Source organism: Megascapheus bottae, chromosome 1, assembly GCF_031878675.1.
Source record: "Megascapheus bottae isolate mThoBot1 chromosome 1, mThoBot2.hap1, whole genome shotgun sequence".
In the NCBI taxonomy this organism is placed as follows: domain Eukaryota; kingdom Metazoa; phylum Chordata; class Mammalia; order Rodentia; family Geomyidae; genus Megascapheus; species Megascapheus bottae.
In genome coordinates this window covers 73691346-73716398 of record NC_143509.1, presented here as the reverse complement: position 1 = coordinate 73716398, position 25053 = coordinate 73691346, and the positions used below count along the sequence as shown (strand labels likewise).

At 42.5% G+C, this 25053-nt stretch overlaps 2 protein-coding genes across 2 annotated transcripts in view; one reads left to right on the top strand and one right to left on the bottom strand.

Annotated features, from left to right (window-relative positions):
* Positions 1-382: 382 nt before the first annotated feature.
* On the top strand, positions 383-15242 carry Nit2 (nitrilase family member 2). The gene is made up of 10 exons (XM_090347289.1): positions 383-439; positions 1094-1212; positions 1960-2080; positions 5295-5383; positions 5705-5798; positions 6233-6307; positions 7486-7564; positions 10371-10469; positions 13613-13668; positions 15074-15242. Exons 1-10 carry the CDS (start codon positions 412-414, stop codon positions 15163-15165), a joined length of 852 nt encoding a protein of 283 aa, XP_090203415.1. The 5' UTR covers positions 383-411; the 3' UTR covers positions 15166-15242.
* A 1836-nt stretch (positions 15243-17078) lies between these two features.
* Tomm70 (translocase of outer mitochondrial membrane 70) overlaps positions 17079-25053 on the bottom strand; it is a 36356-nt gene continuing 28381 nt past the window's right edge. Inside the window, exons 9-12 of the mRNA XM_090347252.1 lie at positions 24704-24820; positions 22095-22192; positions 21399-21521; positions 17079-19308 (exon numbers count right to left, since the gene is read on the bottom strand). Coding sequence (XP_090203378.1) covers positions 19155-19308; positions 21399-21521; positions 22095-22192; positions 24704-24820 — 492 coding nt within the window. The 3' untranslated portion in view covers positions 17079-19154. The remainder of the gene's footprint in view (positions 19309-21398; positions 21522-22094; positions 22193-24703; positions 24821-25053) is intronic.

Below are 25053 nucleotides of genomic sequence, written 5' to 3'. Positions count from 1 at the left end.
GGGACATAGTGATTTCAGGACTGTAATGAATGATTTGGCGTTTTTTTAGCGCCCACAGCAGACCATTGGCGATTTGGGACGGAGGGGGTTGAAGCCAGTCGTGAAGCCCTTGCTCAGCACGTTCAGCTCGAGCCCCAGCACCGCACACTACAAAGATCTCCCTCCCTCCACCTCAACGGAGGAAACCGGGTTGAGGCAGGAAGACAAATCTGTCCTCCCGCAGACCTTGAGCCCTGGGCTGCAGGCCGACTGGGGGGCGTGGCCCTGGAGGCAAGGTGCCAGGGGGCGTGGTTCAGGGGCGGGGCTCGAGCTGACCCGGGGGCGGGACCTGTGTGGACACGCCCCCTGGGTCTTGGCCCCACCCCTCACGCGCTGTCACTCCCCTGGAGTCTGCGCCTTTCGTCGCCGCTGATGTCGCTTCCACGGGGAGCCATGGCTAGTAAGTAGCGCCGTCCAATCCCCCAGCCACCTTGGCGGGGCTCTGGCGGAGACCCGTGGCCTCAGCTCCGCGCGCCCCACGTCCCCGCCGCCTCCGGGGTCACGGGTGTGGACGGGTCCGGCTGAGGGCCGCGCGGCCGGCGGCAGGACGGCTCTGAGGCCGGCCTCGCGCCCCGGAGATTCCCGGGTTCCGGCTGGCCCGGGAGAGCACGGGACTCGGGAGAGGCCGGGGTCGGGAGCCACCCCTCCCGCCGCCTGCCTGAGACCCGGGGTTCTCCGTGGTGCCTGCGCACCCCGCGCCCCAGCTCGTCCCTGTCCCGAGAGCGTGGCTCTTCCTCCACCTCCCAGCTCGCGGCCCGGGACGGCTGCCGTGCCCGCGCCTGCCCTCCCGACACCCCAAACTGCTTCACAGCCCGCGCCCGGGGCCGAAGCCCGTCCTCCCCGCCGCGGGTCCGGCCAGGTCGGCAACCGCCGAGGGGCTGTACTTGCAAGCTTAGCCTTGAGGCGGTTTTGGTAAGTTTGTGAATAATCTTACCTGTCCGTTAGATTGTCCGTAGTTTCTCCAGACAGTGCCCACTGCCCACGGTTTCAGAATACGAGTTGTATCTGAATTTAGTAGTCCAGTCTTCTGAAAACTCTTTTGTCATCTACTCAGCTTTCCGCTTGGCCCTCATCCAGCTTCAAGTTTCTCCCAACAAATCGGATAACGTCACTCGAGCTTGTAGCCTTGTCCGAGAGGCGGCAAAACAAGGAGCCCAAATAGTTTCCCTGCCGGTAAGTATGAGATAACCATGCCTTGCCAGGTGCTGAAGACCCAGCCACATCGTATTCTCTAATTCAGGCTTTAGCCCAGACCAAATGTGGACAGAATGTAAAAATGGTTAACCCATGATCTCCAGATACGTTTGATAAACAGGTCTTCTTCATGGCACCAGTCAATGAACTCACCTAGTCATGGTATCTTACTGGTTTCTGTTGCCGAGAAAGAGTAAATGCCTAGGGGTGAAAGCACTTGACTTCTGTGCATACCTGCTTCTCTGAATGACATGCATCCTATACAAGCTGGGGATCTTTGAGGATGAGATTCCTAGCACATGCTTGGTACATCTACATAAACTTTATTTGTGCATAGACTACATATACGTATAAATATTTTATTGCTTTGCCTAGTTAGTAATATGGCTTTGAAATAATGCCCATGCCCAGCTTTGTGAGTAAGCCCAATTCATTATGCAGTGCATGGATCCAAGGTTGGGAACTCATTGTTCAGCAGACTTAGTCTTGACATCAGCCAGGATATGGCAGCACTCACATGACTTTCTCTAGCCCAACTGGGACAAGTGCCTGGTCTGCCTTTGGTCACAGGCTCTTTAGCTCTCAGGTCTTTCTTGGCTGTAGGTTACCCACTCAAAAGAGCACATATATGGAAACAGCATTTGTTTTCTTTCCACAGAACTGTACAATGAATCAGATGAAATGGTGTTTTTTTCCCCATTTTGTTTTCTACCTACGTCATTCTAGGAGTGCTTTAATTCTCCATATGGCACAAAATATTTTCCTGAATATGCAGAGAAAATTCCTGGTGAATCCACACAGAAGCTTTCTGAAGTAGCAAAGGAGTGCAATATATATCTCATTGGAGGTAATTCCTTCCATGTAGAATAATGTCCTAAGCATTAAAAATATTTCAGTGATAGTTTTCACTGTATTTGAACCGTGCCACATAATGAATTTCTGAGGCATAGTGTCACATGTGAGCTCAAAATCAGCCTGGGCTATATAATAAAACCTTATCTCAAAAAGAAAGGCTTAAGCTGGGAATGTGGCTTAGTGGTGGAGTGCTTGCCTAGTGTGCATGAAACCCTGGGTTTGATTCCTTAACACCGAATAAACAGAAAAAGCCAGAAGTGGCACTGTAGCTCAAGTGGTAGAATGCTAGCCTTGAGCAGAAAAAAACTCAGGGACAGTGCCCAGGCCTTGAATTCAAGCCCCAGGACACACACACACACACACACACACACACACACAGGCTCAATATGAGTATGAAGAGGGTCTTTCTATTGAGATTAAGCCAGTACACACAAAAGTCACCTACAGACTTTTATAAGTAATTACTTATGTAAAGGAATACTAAGTATTATAGAAAGACATGTCAGCTGTACTGCTGTACCAGCTTGCAGCTCTCAGGAGGCTGAGATCTAAGGCAGCTAGGACAGGAAAATCCTTGGGACTCTTACTCTAATTCCCCCAAAGCCAGAAGTGGAGCTGTGGCTCAAGTGGTAATGCATAGCGTTGAACAAATAAAGCTCAGAGACAACACCCTGATTTCAAGCTCCAGGGTCAGCACACACACACAAACACAAACCCTACTACTGATGAGTTTCCTTGGAGAAGGAGAGGGAAAGCAGAGGCGATAGAAATGTGCTTCTAAGTCAGAGTCTGGTGGCACACGCCTGTAATCCTATCTATTCAAGAGGCTGGGATCTTAGGATCAAGAATCAAAGCCAGCCCAGGCAGGAAAGTTTGTAAGACTCTTATCTCCAATTAACCACCAGAAAACCTGAAGTGGTGCTGTGGCTCAAAGTGGTAGAGTGCTAGTCTTGAGCAAAAAGAGCTCTCAGAGGCTGGGAGTTTGGCCTAGTAGAGAGCTTGCTTAGCACTCATGAAGACCCAGGTTTGATTCCTCAGTACTACGTGCGTAGAAAAGTCGAAAGTGGTGCCGTGGCTCAAGTGATAGAGTACTAGCCTTGAGGAAAGTCCAAGGACAGTCAGTGCTTAGGCCAATCCCAGAATTGCCAAAAAAAAAAGGCACTCTCAGGGCTAGCACTCAGGCCCTGAGTTCAAACCCCACGACTGACAAATAAAATAAAAAATAAAGAAAAGAATATAATGTGCATCTATAGGATTCATGGATGCCACCTACATAAAAGCAGCCTTGTATTTGACTTTATTACCCGGTATATTGTATATATGTTTATTTATTTGAAATAGGAAAGGAAAGGGTAAAATAATGATTGGGAGGGGGTGAGGGGAGATAAATGGGGACAAAAGCATAAGAAGGGGTTTCAATGTGGAGAAGTAATATATCTGGTGAATGTAACTGTAACCCCTCTATACATTACCTTGATAATAAAAAAATAAAATGAAAAAAAAGCAGCCTTATTTTTGTGGCTTTGACATAAATTTTTAAACATTGTATATGTTAAAAATATAATAAACCTGTATACATAAATATAATACAATTATATATCTGTTAAGACTGGAAAAAAGAGTAGGCAAGGCAAGAAGCTTCCAGATGGATGAGCATGCCTATTGCATGGCATCTTGCCTTGAGGCTTTGGGGGTGTTTTTGTTTTGTTTTGTTTTGTTATGTTTTGATTTGTGTGTGTGTGTATATGTGTGTGTTTGTGTGTGTGTGTGTGTTTGTGTGTGTATGTTGGTATTGGGGCTTGAACTCAGGGCTTCACATGGCTTTTTTTTTTAATCACAGCAGACACTCTTTAGCTATGACTCTACTTTTGACTAATTTTAATTTTTATTGTTATTATAAAAGTGATGTACAGACAGGTTACAGTTTCATATGTCAAATAAAGATTGCATTTCTTTTTGGACGTCACCCTGTCACCCATTCCCTTGTTCTCTCCCATCCCATCCATAAGTTTGTATATCTTGGATTTATTTTCCTGCCTCAGCTCTCTTCAGAGCTCTATTCTCTGATTTCAGCTTTCTGAGTAGATAGGAATATATAGATGTGATACACTGGCACCCAGTTTGGGATACAGTTTTGTTGGGAACCTAGTGAGTTTAAGTTGACAATTAAGCCTATTAATTTTATATCATCATTATGAAGGTGATGTACAGAGCGATTATAGTTACATAAGTCAGCTAATAAAGACATTTCTTTTTGGACAATGTCTTCCCCTTGCTCTTTCCAGTTTTTCCCTCCCATCCCCACCCTATTTCTTTCAACCTGACTTTTTTTTGGCATCTAGCCTACCTTTTTTTCCCTCTAGTCCTGGGCCTTGAGCTCAGGGCCTTGGGCTTTCTCAAGGCTAGAACTCTACCATTTGAACCACAGTACCGCTTCTGCCTTTTTTCTATGTATGTGGTACCAAGGACTTGAACCCAGGTCTTCGTGCATGCTAAGCAAGCACTCTACCACTAGGCCAAACTCCTGGCCCCTCTAGCCTACTTTTTAAATCTGCACTTTGGAGTTTATCTCTGAAAGATATAATGAAGAAAAATGCTTAAATAATGCTTAGAATAAACTTCATTATTGGCCCCAATTGACAATTTGTCAGGCTGAGTGTGTGTATATGTATGTATGTGTATGTATGTCTCTGTCATAGGGCTTGAATTCTGGGCCTGGGTACTGTCCCTGAGCTCTTCAGCTCAAGGGTAGCACTCTACCACTTGAGCCACAGTATCATCAGTTTTCTGGTGGTTAATTGGAGATAAGAGGCTCACAGACTGGGCCGGGAGTTTGGCCTAGTGATTAAAGTGCTTGCCTAGCATGCATGAAGACCCGGGTTTGATTCCTCGGTACCACATACATAGAAAAAAGCCGGAAGTGGTGCTGAGGCTCAAGTGGTAGAGCTCTAGCCTTGAGAAAGTCCAAGGACAGTGCCCAGGCCTGAGCTCAAGCCCAGGACTGGCAAGAAAAAAAAAAAAAAGTCTCACAGACTTTAGTGCTCGGACTGACTTTGAACCACGATCCTCAGAGCTCAACCTCTTGTGTGGCTAGGATTATAGGCCCAGCTTTGTCAGGCTTTTATCTAGTTATCACGTAATATTTGCTACATTTGTTTTTCTCCTTATTGTTTTGTGTGCATATTTATGTTTTCTCTAATTGAAAGGCTCCATCCCTGAAGAGGATTCTGGGAAATTATATAACACCTGTTCTGTGTTTGGGCCTGATGGAACTTTGCTGGTAAAGCACAGGAAGGTAAGAAGGGATACGAAAGTATTGTTGCTTTTAAGAATTTGCCATGGGCTGGAGCATAGCCTAGTGGTAGAATGCTTACCTAGCATTCATGAATTCCTGGGTTCGATTCCTCGGTACCACACACTCAGAAAAAGCAGGAAATGGCACTGTGGCTCAAGTGGCAGAGCAGTAGCCTTGAGCAAAAGTACCCAAGGACAGTGACCAGGCCCTGAGTTCAAGCTCCAGTCAGTACTGGCAAAAAAGAAAAAGAAAAAGATGTCTGTTATTTCAGTTTGAACTGTGCTGGAAAGGAGATAACCAAGCCCATTGTTTGTGATGCAGATCCACCTGTTTGACATTGATGTTCCTGGGAAAATTACATTTCAAGAATCTAAAACATTGAGTCCTGGTGATAGTTTCTCCACGTTTGATACTCGTACGTACCAGACCAGTGTGCCTCTTTCAAAAATCCAGAAAAGAGGAGGGGGTCTTCCGTTCTTATTCTTTGATGTCTGCCTCCAGTGTCTTCACAGAAGTGAGGATGACTAAGAACAGTCTGAAAAGTTCTAGTTGAATGGACAGCTAAGGTTTTGACATGTTTTTGCTCTTGCATTTGGCCTCAGCCTTCTATGGCAGCTTGCAGAGAGTGCTTATTGAGTCACAATTGAACACATAAGCCTTTAGGATGAATTCCTCATATCTGCTCTGATATAAAATTGTGTCTTTGAGATGGAGAGAACTTACAAATAGTCCCTGTCCAGGGCTCGCATTGTTTCATCCAGTGTTTGTGATTATGGAGGCATGATATTTCCTTGCCACCTCATACCATAGGATGCTAACCTTTGACTTGTATATTTTGTTTGAAAACAGCTTACTGCAAAGTGGGCCTGGGCATCTGCTATGACATGCGCTTTGCAGAGCTTGCACAAATCTACGCCCAGAGAGGTGAGAGCATGTGGGGTAAGGGACAGAGGTGCTTCACGTCTGGTCTCTGTGTGTGGGAGGAGATTCCTAGTACGGGCTTCACACAGAATGCACGCTCGTGCACAGCAAAGCTGTAGCATCTCCACACCTCCATGTCTAGTCTTTTCACCTCTGCTTGGTGAATTGAACTTTTGCTGTGTAGGAATGTTAGGTTTAGAGGTGTATTTTCTGTGTTTGTGTGTGTGTGTGTGGGGTGCAGTTTGGAATCATGCTCCTAAATGTTTGCTGGATCTTTTTTAGTTTGAGTTTTAGTTTTTGTGCTAGTTCTGGGGTTTAAACTCGGCACTAAGAACTGTCCCTGAGCATTTTCCCTCAAGGCTGAAGCTTTACCACCTGAGTCATAATTTCACTTCTAGGTTTTGGCTGGTTAATTGGAGCTCAGAGTCTCTGGGATTTATCTGTCTAAGCTGGCTTGGAACCATGAATCTCAGATCTCAGCCTCCTGGGCAGCTGCAGATGTGAACCACCTGTGTCCTGTCTGCTTTTTTTGACTTCCATTTGAACTCCTGCTATCACTGGGTTTGGAGTCACTTGGACCCAGTGGAAGTGAAGCAAGGTTGTCTCCACGCTCATGGATCTCAGTGCTAAGATCTATAACTAGTGACACTAGTAGTGGTCACTACCATTGCAAAGTGTGGTGAGCCCTCAAAAGTGATGTGCTTTTCAGTTTCCAAATAGGAATGGTGTGAGGATGGATAGAACCCATGAAGACCTTTGTTGGTACTTAGCACATATTAGTGTCCTTCCTAGACAGGCTCAACTGTCCACAGAGTGAAGGGTAAGGATGTTTGAGTGCTGCTGCATGGGAGGTGGAAACACACTTTTTTTTTTTCTTTTTTTGGCCAGTTCTGGGGCTTGAATTCAGGGCCTGGGCACTGTCCTTGAGTTTTCTCAAGGCGAGTGCTCTACTATGTGAGCCATGGCACCACTTCTGGTTTTTTCTGTGTATATGGTACCAAGGATTCGAACCCAGGGCTTCATGCAGGCTAGACAAACACTCTACCACTAGGTAACACTGCTGGTCCTTACGATGGCCATCTTTTGTGTTTAGAAAGGGTTAAGTTAGGTAAGGAATCGAGGGAGAGACTGGAGTCACCCAGCCTTCACCTGTGTCCACTGTCTGGCTCTTCACCCCCTAGGCTGCCAGCTGTTGGTCTATCCTGGAGCTTTCAATTTGACCACAGGACCAGCCCACTGGGAGCTGCTTCAGCGTGGCCGGTAAGAAAGAAACCAAATATCCCAGTGTTTGTCCTTTGTGGAAAGATTTTTAGTGTGGCAAAAGTACTGAAGTGTAGTGCACCTACTACCTGACCAATGTAACTGTAACCCCTCTATACATTACCCCGACAATAAAAAAAAAAAAAAGGCACCTACTGAAGTGGAATTTTGGTGCTGGCATCCAGTGACAGGGCAGGGCAAATCCACAGGAAGGGCTGCTGCTGAGCAGAACAACCGTGTCAGAGGCCAGGACACCTCATCAAGGATTTTTGAGGACTGGGCATTTTGCATTTTCCAGCACATTCAATCCATAGATAGGCAGTGATTTTATTTTTTGATGATCAGATATGAATATGTCTCTCTGGTTCTTTTTTTGCCAATCCCAGGGCTTGACCTCAGGGCCTAAACACTGTCCTCAAGGCTAGCACTCTACCACAGGAGCCACAGCACCACTTCTGGCTTTTCTATATATGTAGTACTGAGGAATTGAACCTGGGTTTTGTGCATGGTAGGCAAGCATTCCATCACTAGGCCAAACTCCCGCTCCTCTCTCTTTTTTCTTTGGTGATATGTTGGGATTTAAACATAGAGCCCGGTGCAAGCACTGCTAAATGAGCTCAACTCCTATTCCTGATTAGTTTCCCTTAAAACACTTGCGAGCAACTTTTACAGAGAAATTGTGCGTGCATGTGCACACGCGCGCGCTCGTGTGTGTGTGTGTGTGTGTGTGTGTGTGTGTGTGTGTGAATCCATACTGCAGCTTGAACTAAGGCCTTGGACTGTCAGTTATGGGGGTTGAACTCTGGACCTGGGCACTGTCCCTGAGCTCTTCAGCTCAAGCCTGCTGCCACCCTACCCCTTGAGCTACAGCAACACTTTTGGGTTTCTGAGGGTTAATTAGAGATAAGAGTCTCACAGACTTTAGTGTCCAGGCTGGCTTTGAACTACAGTCCTCAGATCTCAGCCTCCTGAGTATCTAGGATTACAGGCATGAGCCACCATATGCTGCTTTTGCCTAGCTTTTTTAGTCAAGATTTTTACTTAACTACATTAACCACACTTTTACTTCTAGTTTTTTGCTGGTTATTGAATATAACAGTCTCTCAGACTTTGAACTGTGATCCTCAGATGACAGATCCTGGAATTATAGTTGGGAGATGCTGGAAACAAGTGCTGAGCTTATGTGCTCATAGTTTCAGAAGCCAGAGAAAGAAACAAGTTATGCTGAGAGATTTGAGGTTTCAGTGTAGCAGATTCTGCCATTCTCACTGGGTGCTATCACTCTGTCCTCTATTCCAGGGGATAATCTTACTTTGTCTAGAAACTCATGATAAGCCTTTGATCTTCTAAACTGTAGCACCAGGCCTTGCACATGCATCTCTGACATGTCATAGTTGTTTTTTCTTTAGCTTTCTAAGTCTCAGCAGTAGTGAAGGTCAAATAGCAGAAGAGGAGGTAACATGGAAAGGAAAAATGTGTGTGTGTGTGTGTGTGTGTGAGAGAGAGAGAGAGAGAGAGAGAGAGAGAGAGAGAGAGAGAGAGAGAGAGAGAGAGAGAGAGAGAGAGCGCTCTATAAATCATGAATGCCTCCAAGAGATGATGGGGGTTTTAAATGGGGGGATGTACCTATAGGAAAATAGTCTTATTTCAAGCACACTTAACGGCCACATTTGCTTGATGGCTTGCTCACCTGGGTGCTCTACTATTTGTGCCCAACTGGCCTTGAACTCATGAGCCTCCAGCCTCAGCCTCTAGAATGCTGGGAGATACACAAAACTATGCCTGGCTCTATTTGCTCATCTTAAAAAACTGAGTTATGGGCTGGGAGTTTGGTCTATTGATGAGTGCTTGCCTAGCATGCACCAAGACCTGTGTTCAATTCCTTGGTACCACATGCATAGAAAAAGCCTTCTAGTAGTGCTGTGGCTCAAATGGTAGAGCTCTAGCCTCGAGAAAGCCCAAGGACAGTGGTCAAACCCTGAGTTCAAGCCCCAGGACTGGCAAAAAAAAAAGGGGGGGGGGTTATTTTCAGCTGGATGCTGGTAGCTCATGCCCTGTACTCTGGAAACAGATCTGAGGAGACTCTTATCTGCAATAACCACCAAAAAGGGTAAAAGTGGATCTATGACTCAAGTGGTGGAGTGCTAACCTTGAGCACAAAAGCTAAGGACAGTGCCCAGGCCTAGATTTCAAGATTTCAAGCTTGCTTTCTGGCAAAGAAAGAAAGAATGAAAAACAAAAGAATGAAAGAGGGGGGGGAGGGAGAAGAAGGAAGGAAGGAAGGAAAGAAAGAAAGAAGGGAGGGAGGGAGGGAGGAAGAGAAGGAGGGAGGGAGGGAAGGGAGGAAGGAAGGATCAATCAATCTGGGTGTTGGTGGCGCATGCCTGTCATCCTAGCTACTCATGAGGCTGAAATCTGAGGATTGCAGTTCAAAGCCAGCCTGGGCACCAAAGCTGTGAAACTTTTATCTCCAATGAGCTACCAGAAAACCAGAAGTGGCACTGTAGCTCAAGTGGTAGAGTGCTAGCATTGAGCTGAAGAGCTCAGGGGCAGTGCCCAGGCCCAGAGTTCAAGCCCCATGACCATCAGAATAATAATAATAAGAAGAAGAAGAATAAGAAGAAGAAGGAGAGAGAGGGAGGGAGAGAGGGAAAGGAAAGAAAATAAATGAAAGAGAGAGATGGAGACTGAGATTACAGATGGTAATCACTTGTTAGTTTGGAAATTTCTGCCCGTTACGGAGATCATGTGCTCTATACAAGATCTATAGAGTGTGAGTTGCTTCTGTCCTGTCCATTCACTACAGGGCTGTAGATAATCAGGTTTATGTGGCCACAGCCTCCCCTGCTCAGGACAACAAAGCCTCCTATGTGGCTTGGGGACACAGCATGGTGGTGAATCCTTGGTGAGTGTATCTGTGAGGGTGAGCTCACGGTGAGTAGATACCTGGGGTCACCTCCTCCTCTACGTCCCCACATACCCTGAAAGGCAGAGAAGCTGCCACCTGAAAACCATACTTCACTGATTGAATGCTTTCATTGTCAGGTAGACCTGGGTTAAACAAGGCAGCAGTGATAGGTGGAAAGAGTTAAAAGAAGCTTGGGATTGGGTGAAAGTTTAGGCTGAGTGACTGCTCCTGGGGCAGGAATGTATTACAGGGCAAGGACTTTGTTCCTGGTGTAATGATTAGAGGAACGGGGAGGATGGAGGGAGCAAGGGAAACTGTGACCCTGTGCTGTGTGAAAAGAGATTTGATTACTCAGTGAAGGCTGAGTAAGACTGCCCCGTCCGTCATCTTTGGATGTACCAGCCCCACAGTCTGCACGTAGCCAATTTACAGAGTACTTTCGCACGTGTGATTTCAGCCTAGACTCCTGTCCTTATTCAGCTTGATTTGTAGACAGTAGAATTGTTAGTCTGCAGAGTTAAAGTGACTGCAACTATTATTTTAATCCAGGACATTGGACTTTGAATTTGGCTTTATTCCATACAGCACGCACAAACACACACATTCTCTCTCTCTCTCTCTCTCTCTCTCTCTCTCTCTCTCTCTCTCTCTCTCTCTCTCTCTCTCTCTCCCTCTCCCTCTCCGTCTTCCTCTCCCTCTCCGTCTTCCTCTCCCTCTCTCTCTCTCTTTCTCTCTCTCTCTCTCTCTCTCTCTCTCTCTCTCTCTCTCTCTCTCTCTCTCTCTCTCTCTCTCTCTCTCTCTGTCTATCTCTGTCTCTGTCTATGTCTATGTCTCTGTCTCTGTCTCTCTCTCTCGCCATTAGGTATTTCTGCAATTTCAGAATAGACCAGTAACAAACACCTCAAAGGGCCTGAAATTACAGCATTTAGAGCTCTATGTATATGGCACAAGGCCTGAAAGCACAAAACTAGTGAGAGGACATTAATGATTCTTCTTTCTGTTCCAGGCTGTTGAAGGCCTTCAAAGTATTTTGTTTGTATTAAAACAGATACACATGCTGGGTGCTGGTGGCTCACGCCTATAACCCTAGCGACTCAGGAGGCTGAGATCTGAGGATCACAGTTTAAAGCCAGCCCAAGCACGAAAGTCCATGAGACTCTTACCTCCAATTAACCACTGTAAAACCAGAAGTGGTGCTGCTGTGGATCAATGTGGTAGAGCACTAGCCTTGAACTGAAGAGCTCAGGGACAATGCCCAGGGCCAGAGTTCAGGTCCCACCATAGGAAAGAAAAAAAAAAAAAGAACAGACACACATGCTTCTAGTCAACTCTCTCATGGGTTTAGCACAGTATGTTTGTCTGACTGATAATTTTTATGGCCCGCAGATGCTATAAATACTTAAATGGCCCTTCACACAAAAAAGATTCCTTACTTCTGCAACACTGGAAGCCAGGAAGGATTATACTGGCTTGAAAACTTCCATGAACTTGCATCAAGTTCCTCTGTGTATTTATTAGTATTATAGGCTCTCTGTCTCTGTCTCTTGTGTGGCTCTGCTCCACAGATAGTTCTCGTGACTGTTACTGATTGAGCCAGATGCTTTGACATGAAGTGATCTACCTTCTCTTTCTTCTGGGGGAATACATTGATGTTGATGTAGGTAGAGAGCAATTTTTGAATGCCAGGACAAATATTAGATGAGATCAGCAAAGAATTCCTTTAAAAGGCATTCACAGTATTATTTACAGCTCATCTCTGCTGGAGATATTTCTGGCTAGTAAGTGGAACTAGTGATCATGCCATGATGTCATTGTTAGAAATGGCTTGGGATGTTGGGGTGTCATACAGGGAAACCATCTTGAAAAGAACTCGACAAGGCAAAGGTTATTTCTGCAGAAGGGGGTGCCATCATCCAGAAATCTGGCAGGAAAAAATAAAAGCGGGGAGGATGCTCCTTTTTTTAAAAAAATCACGAACACAGCACGCCAGTAAGACTTTGAGATAAGATTAACTGTACCCCAGCAATCTCAAAACAAACTCATATCCTTTGCTATTTTCTTGAACAATCTGCAATGTGCTTAATTCCATGTTGGAACCAGTTAAAAAGACAAAACCTTACATTTCAAAAATCTTTATCTGTCCCAAAGCATTTCCTCCTTTCCTTTCCTTACTGATATTGTCTTAACAGAATCATCAAGGCAAGCCACCAGGCCAAAGCAGGAAATTTAAGCAACCCATTTTGATTAAAAAGATGGCTTTTTCTCACATTCAGCCTGATGAACTTCAAGTTTCACCAGAGCTAAGAGTCTAAGCACTGGAAAAAGGTCTCCAGATTTCTCTAGATTTTTGAAGGAATAATATGCCGGCACCGCACATGGATCCCTTTACACTTCTCTCCAAGACCCAGTGTGTGGAAACCTTTCCCCTACTCTGAAGCTGAAACTAGTTAACACAGAGAGATTCCAGCAGATCTGGGCCCTGTATAAGCCCAGCCATAACAGGCTGACTTTCAGTACAGCCTAGGCAGCTAGGAGTTGCCTATGAAAACTGACCTTAACTAGGGCCTTGCCTGGGGCCGAGAGTGTGGTCTAGTGGTAGAGTGCTTGCCTAGCATGCATGAAGCCCTGGATTTGATTCCATAGTACCACATATACAGAAAAAAAATCTGGAAGTGGTGCTGTGGTTCAAGTGGTGGAGCACTAGCATTGAGAAAAAACCCAAGGACAGTGCCCAGGCCCTGAATTCAAGCCCAGGACTGGCAAAACAAAAAACAAAAAAACAAAACAAAACAAAAAAAACTTTGCTTTAGTGCACTTGGGTGGAAATGGGATGGTGATTTTAGCTGGCCCAGGTTTTATTCTTTTCAAATATTTATAGCAGTATGCAGATTGCAAAGCATCCTCTAGGCTTTTCTCACTAAGCCTCATAGAGCTCAGATTTTCACTTCGTGGGGCAGGAAATGGAGATTATACATTGCTTGCCACAGGTCAGAGTTCCTTAAATGCCAGGACAGGAATTCACGTACCTATTGAACTGTTTTAGATCTCAGAATCTTTCTCTTTTGTTCTGTGAACTGGTATAAAACATACTGAATACCCAGCATCAATGGATCCACTCATTCTCCTTGAATCTCTTTTAGGGGGGAAGTCCTAGCCAAAGCTGGCACTGAAGAAATGATTCTGTATTCTAACATAGGTAAGGTTTCCACTGCTATTATTGCTGCTGTTCATGAAGATGAGGTCTAGAAAGGGACTTCCAATGAGTGTTTTCAGATTCTTTTTAGAAAAAAATGCAGAGGTGAGAAAAAATGGAAGAGGGAAGAAGTTTTACTGCAGAGTGAAAGTACATCACTCTCAGGAGAGTGATGCTTTCCACACTTCTCTTCATGAGTATTACACTAAACCTTGGCAGTGTAATACAAGGTTACACAAGTCATTATTGTCACTCTAGTGACAAAGAATATTTCATTTTTTTAATTTTTGCCAATACTGAGACTCAAATCCAGAGTATTGTGCTCTCCCTTTTTCAGCTCAGGGCCAGTGGGTGCTCTACCAGTTAAGCCACACCTCTACATGCTGGTTCATTGGAGGTAGGAGTCTCACAGACTTATTGACACAGGCTGGCTTTGAACTGCAATCTTCAGAGGAGCTACTATTTCAGATGAGAGCTAATATTCCAATCTGGCTGAAATATTTATTTATCACATCAGGGACAGGGGAAAGATAAGATATAATGTTCATAGTTGAAACCTTTCCTAATACAAAACCTAGATTTAGGCTGGGAGTTTGGCTAGTGGTAGAGTGCTTGCCTATCATGCATGAAGACCCAGGTTCAATTTCTCGGTACCACATACATAGAAAAAAACCCCGGAAGTGCTGCTGAGGCTTAAGTGGTAGAGCTCTAGACTTGAGTAAGTCCAAGGACAGTGCTCAGGACTGGCCAAAAAAAAAAAAAACAAAAAACAAAAAAACCAAAACCCAGAAACACACCACGTAGATTGAGGGCTATTGATTCTACATAGGTTCTGAGTTGCTGATGTTTAACACTCCTTGTTTTTCTTTTCCTTGGTCCTGTGAATCCCTCGTTCACAGTAGTTCAGGTCTCTGATATCTTCAGTACTAAGACCAGGTCCCAAAGCTGAGACACTTGTCTCTTGGATGAAAAGCTCCCTTTGTCCAAATATCCTTGGCTGGCTTCTAGGATTTTTTTTTTTTTGCCAGTCCTGGAGCATGAACTCAGGACCTGAGCACTGTCCATGGGCTTTCTCAAGGGTAGAGCTCCACCACTTGAGCCACAGCACCACTTTCAGCCTTTTTCTATATATGTGGTACTGAAAAATTGAACCCTAGTCTTCAAGCATGCTAGGTAAGCACCCTACCACTAGACAAAACTCCCACCCCTAGATTCTAGTTTTGATTCTAAGTCCTGGGCATGTAGCTCAGTTTTGTTCGAAATGACTCCAGACTAGTGCCAGGTTGTCTGTATTGAGATAGGTCCAATTGTTATTGAGTCACTTGGTGAGATTGTTTACTTTTAGTTTGGGAAAGAAATCCTCCTGGTTAGCAAATAACTACTAATCATGCACTTTCCTATTTTGCAGACTTGAAGAAGTTGGCTGAAATACGTGAGCAAATACCAATTTTAAAACAGAAGCGATCAGATCTTTATGCAGTGGAAACAAAAAAACCTTAAGGTTTATGTTTCCAACTTGTCACACTAAAGAAGATATGATTTGTATGCACAATCAGCAATTAAATCTTTATCTTTTCTATGTGTGTTGAGGATGTTGGGAATTGGGTGTTAGGTCTTTCACATATAAGCTTTGTGATCCAACACTTAATCTGTACCCTTATATTCCCCTACTGACTTTGTGTGTGTGGGTCATGAACTCTTGGCCTGGATGCTGTCCCTGAGCTCTTCAGCTCAAGGCTACTGCCATACCCCTTGAGCCACAGCCCCACTTCCCATTTTCTGGTAGTTAATTGGAGATAAGAGTCTCAAGTTCTTTAGTGCCCGAGCTGGCTTGGAACCTTGATCCTCAGATCTCAGCCTCCTGAGTGGCTAGGATTATAGGCAAGAGCCAATGCGATTGGCTCCCCTATTGAATTATTTTTGTTGGTCGTGTGGGGCTTGAACTCTGGGTCTGGGTACTGTTCCTGAGCTCTTCAGCTCAAGCTACCATCCTACCCCTTGAATCACGCCCCACTTCCCATTTTCTAGTGATTAATTGGAGACGAGTCCCACGTTCTTTAGTGCCAGGCCTGGCTTTGACCTGGGATCCTCAGATCTCAGCCTCCTGAGTAGCTAGATTACAGGTGTGAGCTAGGGCTCCCCTATTGAATTTTTAACAACTTTTTAAAAGACTTTAACTGTGCAAAGGAGTTGCCATTCAACAAAGCAGTTTATGAATACAGTACATCAGTTACTTCTTATTCTCTCTGTCCCCTATACTTTCCCAAATTAACTCTGGTTAAATTTACAGGGTATTCATTGAATTTATGACCGCACTCTTCCCACTTCCTGTATGCTCTCTTCCCCTAGCCATACCCTCTACACATCAAATCATTTTATACAATTAAACACTTAAAGCATTTTCTTCCATGTATGTTATATGGGGTGGTGGGCTGGCAATTTACAGCTAACTCACTGATTACCATGGCTTCAGACAGGCATCAACATGCCACTTTGAAAGACTTGGGAATAAATACACAAATTGCCTCTTGTAGCCTAGTGCAGTACTGGTCTACTATACGACTGGCTATAGAAGATAGATATTTATATGGTAAATATTTATCTATTTTTAGAAACATACACAAGTGCATTCTGAGTGAAGTAATCACCTGACATTTAATCTCTGGAAAATAGCAATGTGTCCTCAGAACAAGAGTAAACAAAGTGACTTGCAAATGATTTTTTTCCCTCTAGTTTGGTGAAATTTGACATACTACCATGTAGGAAATACAAACTTAAAAATCAGTTTAGCAGCCAGCTGGAGACAGTTGGCTTTTCTCTAAATACTACTAATTTACCAAGGAAGTATTCGGCTGAATAAGCCTCTTGTATGGTCTTAAGATGACCATCAGTTGACTTCTACGTGTATTGACTATTTTAAGGGACTAACATCAATTCATTTCCAGAAAGCAGAAAGTGCTGTACAAATTATCAAGGATAATTATTTTATGTATGCACCTCAAAAAGTTTCATGTGAATGAGAACTAAAAAAACAAAAATTGCTGGTAGAACCAGTATGTAAAATTTAACTCCAAGGCCTAGTCCCATATCTGATTGGAAACATTCTAGGCTGCTATGCAAATATGAGACATGAGACATAGGTAGAGATAAAGTACAGCACTACTAGCTGTGTGCCTCACTTCATGGCACCATTCACCCCCAGTGTGGAGGCATGGCTCACTTGCCACCCAATGAGTCAAAGCATCTCATGTTCAAGTCCCAGTCTTGGACAAAATACCACCACCAGCACCCGATAAACTTGCTGTGCCTACTTTCAAAATTAGTCTGAACCTGCAAGCACAACTGAATGCACCTTACCCAACACTATAATTGATGAGTAAACTATCTTTCTGCCCAAAGAATAGATAGAAGAGTTGAATGTAATATTTATTTGGTGAATTTACATGTGAGGTCATTTACAAAAGAAAAGATACAGATGCAGCTTTCAGTGCAGTTTCAAATATTTTTAAAACAGGCAAGTCTGTGAGAATCTGGAATGATAGTATTGAATGGCACATGCTTCCTGTTTTTCTCTACTCAACCCCAGACGCAGGGAAAGAAGAGATAGAAGAAAATGTCAGTGTTAATGTAAATACAGCCATGCAAATAAAACCTTTTTTCGTTAAAGCCAGAGACGTAGAATATTTTCTGTATTCAGGGGTTTTCATAATAAGCAAATAAGAATAAAACGCAAAGCTCTCTATTATCCATTGATAATTGCCCCTACTAAAATCAGTTGGTTCCTTAGTATTTTCCAAAGACTGACCTTGGAAGGGGACTCATTTCTAATTTTCTAAAGATAGCATTTGTAGACAAAATCTTTTTGGTTTCAATAGGATATAGCACCCTTTGAAAGAGGGTAAAAATTCTCCCTTACTCCCAACAATGTAAACTAAAATCAGACTTCATTTCCAGGAAAGTATAACAGAAAGTTTGTTCTTTTCATTATGTTCTGACTTAAACCTTTCCCTGTTCTTTCAAAATGAGGCTTCACGAACACAGCCTTCTTCCTATTGGAAAAATACAGCATAAGCAAAATGATGGTCTACAAAAGTAAAACTGGGAATATATCTTAAAACTAAGTTTTAAGGATGAAGAGTACAGGTAAGATCTACAGGACAAAACCACCGTTTGCAGTGTGTCTAGTGCAGACATGGGATGGACCATGGCCTCAGGAGTGCTCTATTTGCACTTGGCAACTCTGAGGACACTGACTCAAAATTCCTTAAGCATGTGTGACCATGGCTGAAACCCTAACGTTTGTTACTTCAAAAAACACTGTCTTGGCTCCAAGATTTATACCTTTTTGAGCCACTGGCCCCCTTTTTTTTCCCACTAGGAAATTTAAGCTATTTAAATACCCACATATACTATTTATTTTGTTTTTGTTTTTTGGGTTATACAAAGAACCCAGTTTCCTTTTTTGTGCCAGTCCTGGGGCTTGAACTCAGGGCCTACGTGCTGTCCTTGAGCTTTGCCTAAGACTAGCACTCTACCACTTGAGCCAAAGATCCACCTCTGGCTTTTTTTGGTGATTAATTGGAGATAAGAGTCTCACAGACTTTCCTGCCCCAGCTGGCTTTGAACCACAACCCTTAGATCTCAGCCTCCTGAGTAGCTAGGATTATAGGCGTGATCCATTAGTGCCCAGCTTCACATTTTCTTTAAAAAGTACACTATTAAATAGCAGTACTTGGCATAGAAAACAGGCACGGGCAACTATAAACTCTCTCATCTTACCTCTTTTCCTGGTTCATTTTCCCCACTAATAGTCTTCTAGCATATACATCTATCAGGATATTCTGATTTTGCATAATTCACTATATGAAAATCAGCAGCTGTGGATTTTTAACATTCTGCAGAATCATAGGTACTATGCATGCTGGCGATTGTTTAAAGGGTCTATTTTACTGCAAACCACATTTTAACTTTACATGTTTCAGAAAATTAACTAAAAAGATTAATTGGATATAAAAGAAACCTATATTACAGCAGTTACTATGTTCATTTAAAAGCCAGCATACTATATAAAACACTCACATATGATACACACAAAGACAAAATCATCCAGAACATAATCAGCCTCAACTCCCATCCAAAAAAAACCCCAAAAGTAAAAAACAAAAAAAAAAAAAAACCAACAATTCAAAGTTTTATTTGCATGGCCAGTTATCTTTTTTTGTACTCTAAAACTTTATTTTAATATCCCTTTAACAAGTTCTAAGCTTTATTTTTGCACAGGGAATAAAAGCTGCAAGACTGCAAACTTCCTTCAACAGCCAAGTCCACAACACATAAACATGAAGGAGATGAAGGAGATGTACTGAGTGACAACACCACAGGGGATACTAAGTTCCACCAGTCAACCTGGTTCATGACAGTGTCTTCAGGGTTCAGTTGAAGAGGAGATAAGCTTCTTTTAAAAAGAGTCAGTTTCCTTTTTCCTGGTTTTATAATGTTGGTGGTTTTAATCCGTATTTCTTTGCAACTTCTGTTTGGGCATGGGCCGCATCACAAAGTGAATAAAGATGAGCCATTTCCATTTCTGATTTGGCCAGGTTTATAGCTTTGTTGAACATATCAATGGCTTTCTCCATGTTTCCTCTGAAAGAACAACATTTTAATTCCCAGATTAAGTATTTCACACTAAAGGGAGCTGACTACAAAACTTTAACTGTAATTCTAAGGAAGTTATTATTTCATAAATACTTTAAGAGTACTCAATGGCTGGTGACCACTTTATAAAGAAAGACGAAGGCCCTACACTTCTTGCATTCTAAGTCATAGGCTATGGAAATTACATGGGTTACTTACCATCGTAATTCCGTGTGTTCCCCAAGTCTGACTATTTCTGTCTTTCAAAGATGAGGACAGCTTGGGAGAACCTGAGTGGCTTCACTGGTTTGTGTGAACTCTCTTTCTGGCTTCCTTATCCTTATCACCATGTACATGGCTTGAGCAGGTACACTTCCACCAAGATTCTTGATTGTACTATATACTCCCCTAACTCTGTGGGTGTAACCCCCCAGTTACTATAACCGCCTCTGTTTCTGATTGTAGTCAAATCTTGCCTTTTCTTTTTTTTTGTCAGTCTTGGGACTTGAACACAGGGCCTGGGCATTGTCCCTGAATCTCTTTGTACTCAAGGTTAGCACTCTATCATTTGGCCACAGGGCCCCTTCTGGCTTTTTCTGTGTATGTTACTGGGGGATTGAACCCAGGGCTTCATGAATGTGAGGTGAGCACTCTTATCACTGAGCCATCTTCCCAGCCAAAATCTTGCCTTTTCTTAGGCTCAGTTCAAATGTGATATCACCAGCCCTCATGTGCACTCTCGCTTGGCTTTCTTACTCACAGCTAGTATTCTTCTTATACTTAACACATAAGCCACATATCCAGTCCAGTGAGAACCGGTATTTAATATCTAACATAATCATGCAACAAAAGGGGCTGGGAGTCTGGCCTAGTGGTACAGTGTTTGCCTAGCATGCACAAACACCTGGGTTCGATTCCTCAGTACCACATACACAGAAAAAGCCGAAAGTGGTGCTGTGGTTCAAGTGGTAGGGTTCTAGCCTTGAGGACCAAGAACAGTGCTCAGACCCTGAGCCCACATCCAGACCTGGGGGGGAAAAAAAGACCTACTGGATGTATGCCAGATTTCAAAAAATAACTATCTCTTTATCCCCTCCCCTATTTGCTACACGGTATATTAAATTTTTTTTTCAAGAGTTCATACTGAAATAACAGATCAACAGTAACACACTGAGGGTCAAGTGGTAGAGCTCTAGCCTTGAGAAAGTCCAATGACAGTGCTCAGGCCCTGGGCTCAAGCCCAGGACTGGCAAAAAAAAAAAAACCCCAAAAACAAAAGGAATGGCTTATGAACTATACAATTTTTCATTGGCCTATATATCTTCTGGAAGAGAGAAGACAACAAGGACAGAGATAAGTAAGGAAAATTAAAAATAAATCATTTTGTGGCACAACCAATTACTTTAATTATTAGTGAGGTACACTCAAATCATGTCTTCCAGTAGTGAGTATTAAACAACCTTAATCTAATCACTCTGACCATTTGGTTTCTACAGAGTTTGAATAAGCTAGGGACCAAACAATCTACTTTTCCAAAGATGGAAGTTTAAGCCACCAAACATGGACGTAATATTCAGAAGACTAGTTCAACACCTAAGCCTACAGTAGAAACATAAATGGAAGACAATGCTAGTACAAATGAAGATGACATATTAAGTTCCACGTATCAATGCTTATCCTTTTAATGCAGATCTTAAGTGCAACAATGGACAAATATTTCTATAAAACAAGTTAGGGCTAGGCACTGGTGGTTCACTTCTATAATCCCAGCTATACAGGCCTAGGACCAGCACCAAAAGTTATGAAAAGACTTGCAAAGAAACATTTATCTAATGCTAATTTTCCTTTTATACCCTTCAACAAGATTACATATGAAAAGAACACACAACAAGTATTGAAGAAAGACCTAATTTTCCTTTCAATTGCATATACGCTCAGCTTTGTATCTTTTAATTTGGAGGAATGATGAAGTAAGGCAAATGTGTAGTATTGAGGGAAGCATGCACCAGAAAGTGTGCGAATTTAAAAACTGAATGAATGTTGGTAAAAACATATCTCTGTAGCTGCCATACTCTCCAGAATAGATTCCTCCACATTACCTTTGGACTTCAATAGTCCCCATGGTTTCGTAGGCAAAATCACACTTGTTGTCAATTTCAATAGCTTTGCTGATAAGCTCCAAACCTTTATCCAAATCTTGCTTCCACTGAAGTTGAAGTAAACTGCAAATGCAAAAAGGTAGTAAGATGAGATCACAGCTCAGTATCAATGGGAATATAAATATATAATTCAGTTTCTTCCTTTAATAAATCTACAATTTACCTTACAAGGGAAAAACAAAAACTAATGCAGAATATAATCAGCATCACATTGTGTACACCACCCTAACAGATACTTGTTTTGTAGTCTTCAAGTTCCTCATTATAAAATGAGCACTTGAGGGGCTGGGAATGTGGCCTGGCGGTAGAATGATTGTCTAGCTTGCACAAAGCCCTGGGCTCAATTCCTGGGTACCACATACAAAGAAAAAGCTGGAAGTGGTACTGTGGATCAAGTGGTACACTAGCCTTTGAGGAAAGCCCAGGAACAGTGCTCAGGCCTTGAGGACTTGAAAAAAAAAAAAGTATCACTGAGATAAGTAACTCATTTCTTAGTGGCTGTGGATACTGTTTCTTCTACAGAAATTAGCAAATATACTATACTGATACTTCTTTCTTATAGTCCCATCCCTCAACGGCCAAAAAGATTTTAATTTGCTATCTTACTGGAATAAACAGAACCATAAAAATACATACCCTTTATGAACATAAGTTGTGGCATTATCTGGTTCCAAATCAATACATTTATCATACATTTCATCAGCTTTACCAAATTGTTGTTGATCTGTTAGTGCCTATGTGAGGAGATACTAGCGTTATATAAAAGTAACTGTTAACCTGAACAGTTAAAAGCATATTGCTTAGGGTGAACAAATGCAGCAGTGGTACTCAATAGACACTTTGTTGAAAATGAACTAGACAATGTTGGGTTGGGATTAGAGGGGAAACTGGCAGAGAACAAAGGTAGGGACAACACTGCCCAAAAAGAAGTACACTCATTATCTGACCTATGAAGCTGTAACCCCTATGTATATCACCTTTACAGTTACAATTTCCTTATTAATCATTAAAACTTATTAGCTCATTTACCTATTCAGACCAAATGGTATACCAAATTATTATTTAAACAGATTCCTATTTTATATCTTCATATGGGAGTTTTCAGGTCGCATTATTGTTAATATAAAACTTTAGCTGTTTTCTCTTTTCTTTGGCAAGTAGGTGATGTGTAAGCATCTAATCTGGTAAACTGCAGAACAGAGAAGATCCTGCTCTTTGTGACAGTTCTTAGGGACCAAATTTTCCCAAATATACTTACATTCACTTATCATTATTATAGTATATATGAATAAAATTAAGACAATGCTCATTTGGAAAGGTAAGTTGTGTTAACTGTCATCACTCACTCCTTAAAAATAACTGATAGGCATCCAAAGGCATGACTTCTTGCTGGAAGTGGACACGTGTTTTGAGTGTGAGTATGGAAGGGCACAGGAATGGAGGAAACATCTTAGAATTGCAATGGTAAAGCACAGGGAAATAAAATACAAAACAATCACCCTTTTGAATGCCTTCGGAGGACTGGAAATGTGGCTTAGTGGTAGTGTTTGCCTAGCACACATGAAGCCTTAGGATTGATTCCTCAATACCATCTAAACAAAAAAAGCTGTAAGTCAGCCGGGGGTTTGGCCTAGTGGGAGAGTGCTTGCCTAGCATGCACGAAGACCAGGGTTTGATTCCTCAGTACCATATACATTGATAAAGCTGGAATTGGTGCTGTGGCTCAAGTCATAGAGCTCTAGCCTTGAGAAAACCCAAAGACAGTGCTCAGGCCTTGAGTTCAAGCCCAGGACTAAGGGGGGTGGGGGGAAGAATGTCTTAGGGAAGAGCCAACAAAGCCTATGGCAACTCTTTAATGTTTTCTCCTATTTCTGATAATTTTCTTTTTGGGGGAAGGGGGAGATTGGTCCTGGGCCTTGAACTCTGGGCCTGGGTGCTGTCCCACAGCTCCTCAGCTCAATGCTGAGCTTTGAGCCACAGTGCTACTTCCAGTTTCCTGGTGATTAATTAGGAGATAAGTGTCTCAGAGATTTTCCTGACCAGGCTGACTTTGAACTATGATTCTCAGATCTCTGCCTGAGTAGCTAGGATTACAGGTGTGAACCACTAGCAACAGGCTTTTCTTTGTAATAAAAAACATAATTTTAAAGTCGGGCATTAGTGTCACCTACCTGTAAGCTCAGTACTTGGGCTTATAGAGAAGCAGGAGGATCGTGAATATAAGGCTAGCCTGAGCTACATAGTATTTTAAATTCACAAGCAAAAGAAAAACAAAAGTTGAAAAATATATTAAATGCCAAAGAATACCGATGGCAACTTTCAACTTATATATAAAGAGAAAATATTCTAATATCATTTATTTCAGGGGCAAAGTAAAATGTGGCCCCATAAATCAAGTAATTTTCACTGAGATAGATGACTTTAAATGAGCAAATTTAGCACAATATTATCAGAATTAAAGATTCATACTTATTGGCTGGATGTGTGGCTTAAGCAACAAGCACATCAGCCCTAAGTGGCAAAGCTCTGTCAGAGTATGAGGACCTTAATTTAAGCTCCAGTGCTGTCATAAACTGACAAAAACAAATCCATTCTAAACCAAGAAAGCATCAAGAGTTTCAGACAGACTGAAGAAAAATTAAAGTAAGCTTCTACATTTCAGCTAACTTTTTTTGTTTTTGTTGTTGGATGTGAGGCTTAAACTCTGGGACTGGGCATTGTCCTGAGCTCTTCAGCTCGAAGCTACCGCCCTACCCTTGAGCCACATCCTCACTTCCAATTTTTAGTGGGAGACAAGAGTCTCAGGTTCTTTAGTGCCTGGGCTGGCTTTGAACCCGATTCTCAGATCTCAGCCTCGTGAGTAAATAGGATTATAGTTGTGAGCCACACTGGGCTCAGCTAACTATTTAAAGACAAAAAGCTTTCCCTATGGATATCTTCTCCATCAACTAGTATGAATTTTCAAGAGTAAAATTTCCAAAGGCATTTACTTTTTTCAAATCCAATTTAAATGAAAACCAACCCCAAATGAGAGAAATGCTGCCTATGTCTCCCCATGCTTTATTTAGGTGTACAGTTTACAGACTGCATAGGGAGCTCAGCCTAAGTTGATTCAGACCCATACTGGGGCCTTGATACTCATAGCACTAGCAGAGCCACCTGCTTTTACTGTACAGAAGCTACATCCCTTACACATACACCAATACAGTTCATATAAAATGTTTTCTGAAACACACTGCACCTACCTGGGCATATAGTGCATAGCCTTCAGCACATTTTGGAAATTTCTTTATGACTTCTTCAAATCCTTTCATAGCTGCTTGGATCTGTGAAGAATTGTTTCCTGTATAAGCTTGGCGATACTATATTAAAAAAAAAAAATCAAAACATGCCTGTCAAATCAAGAACTCAAAAACCTCTGAAATATTAACATATTAGAGATATCAAATTATATAACAGCTTTTTCAGAAAAGCAAGTGCTAACATTTGCTGAATCCAAAGGGTTCTAAAAAAAAAAAATTCCTAACAATGACTCAAAAGAAAACTGACAACAGGTTCACCATATCACTTCCATTACACAAATGTGAACATACAG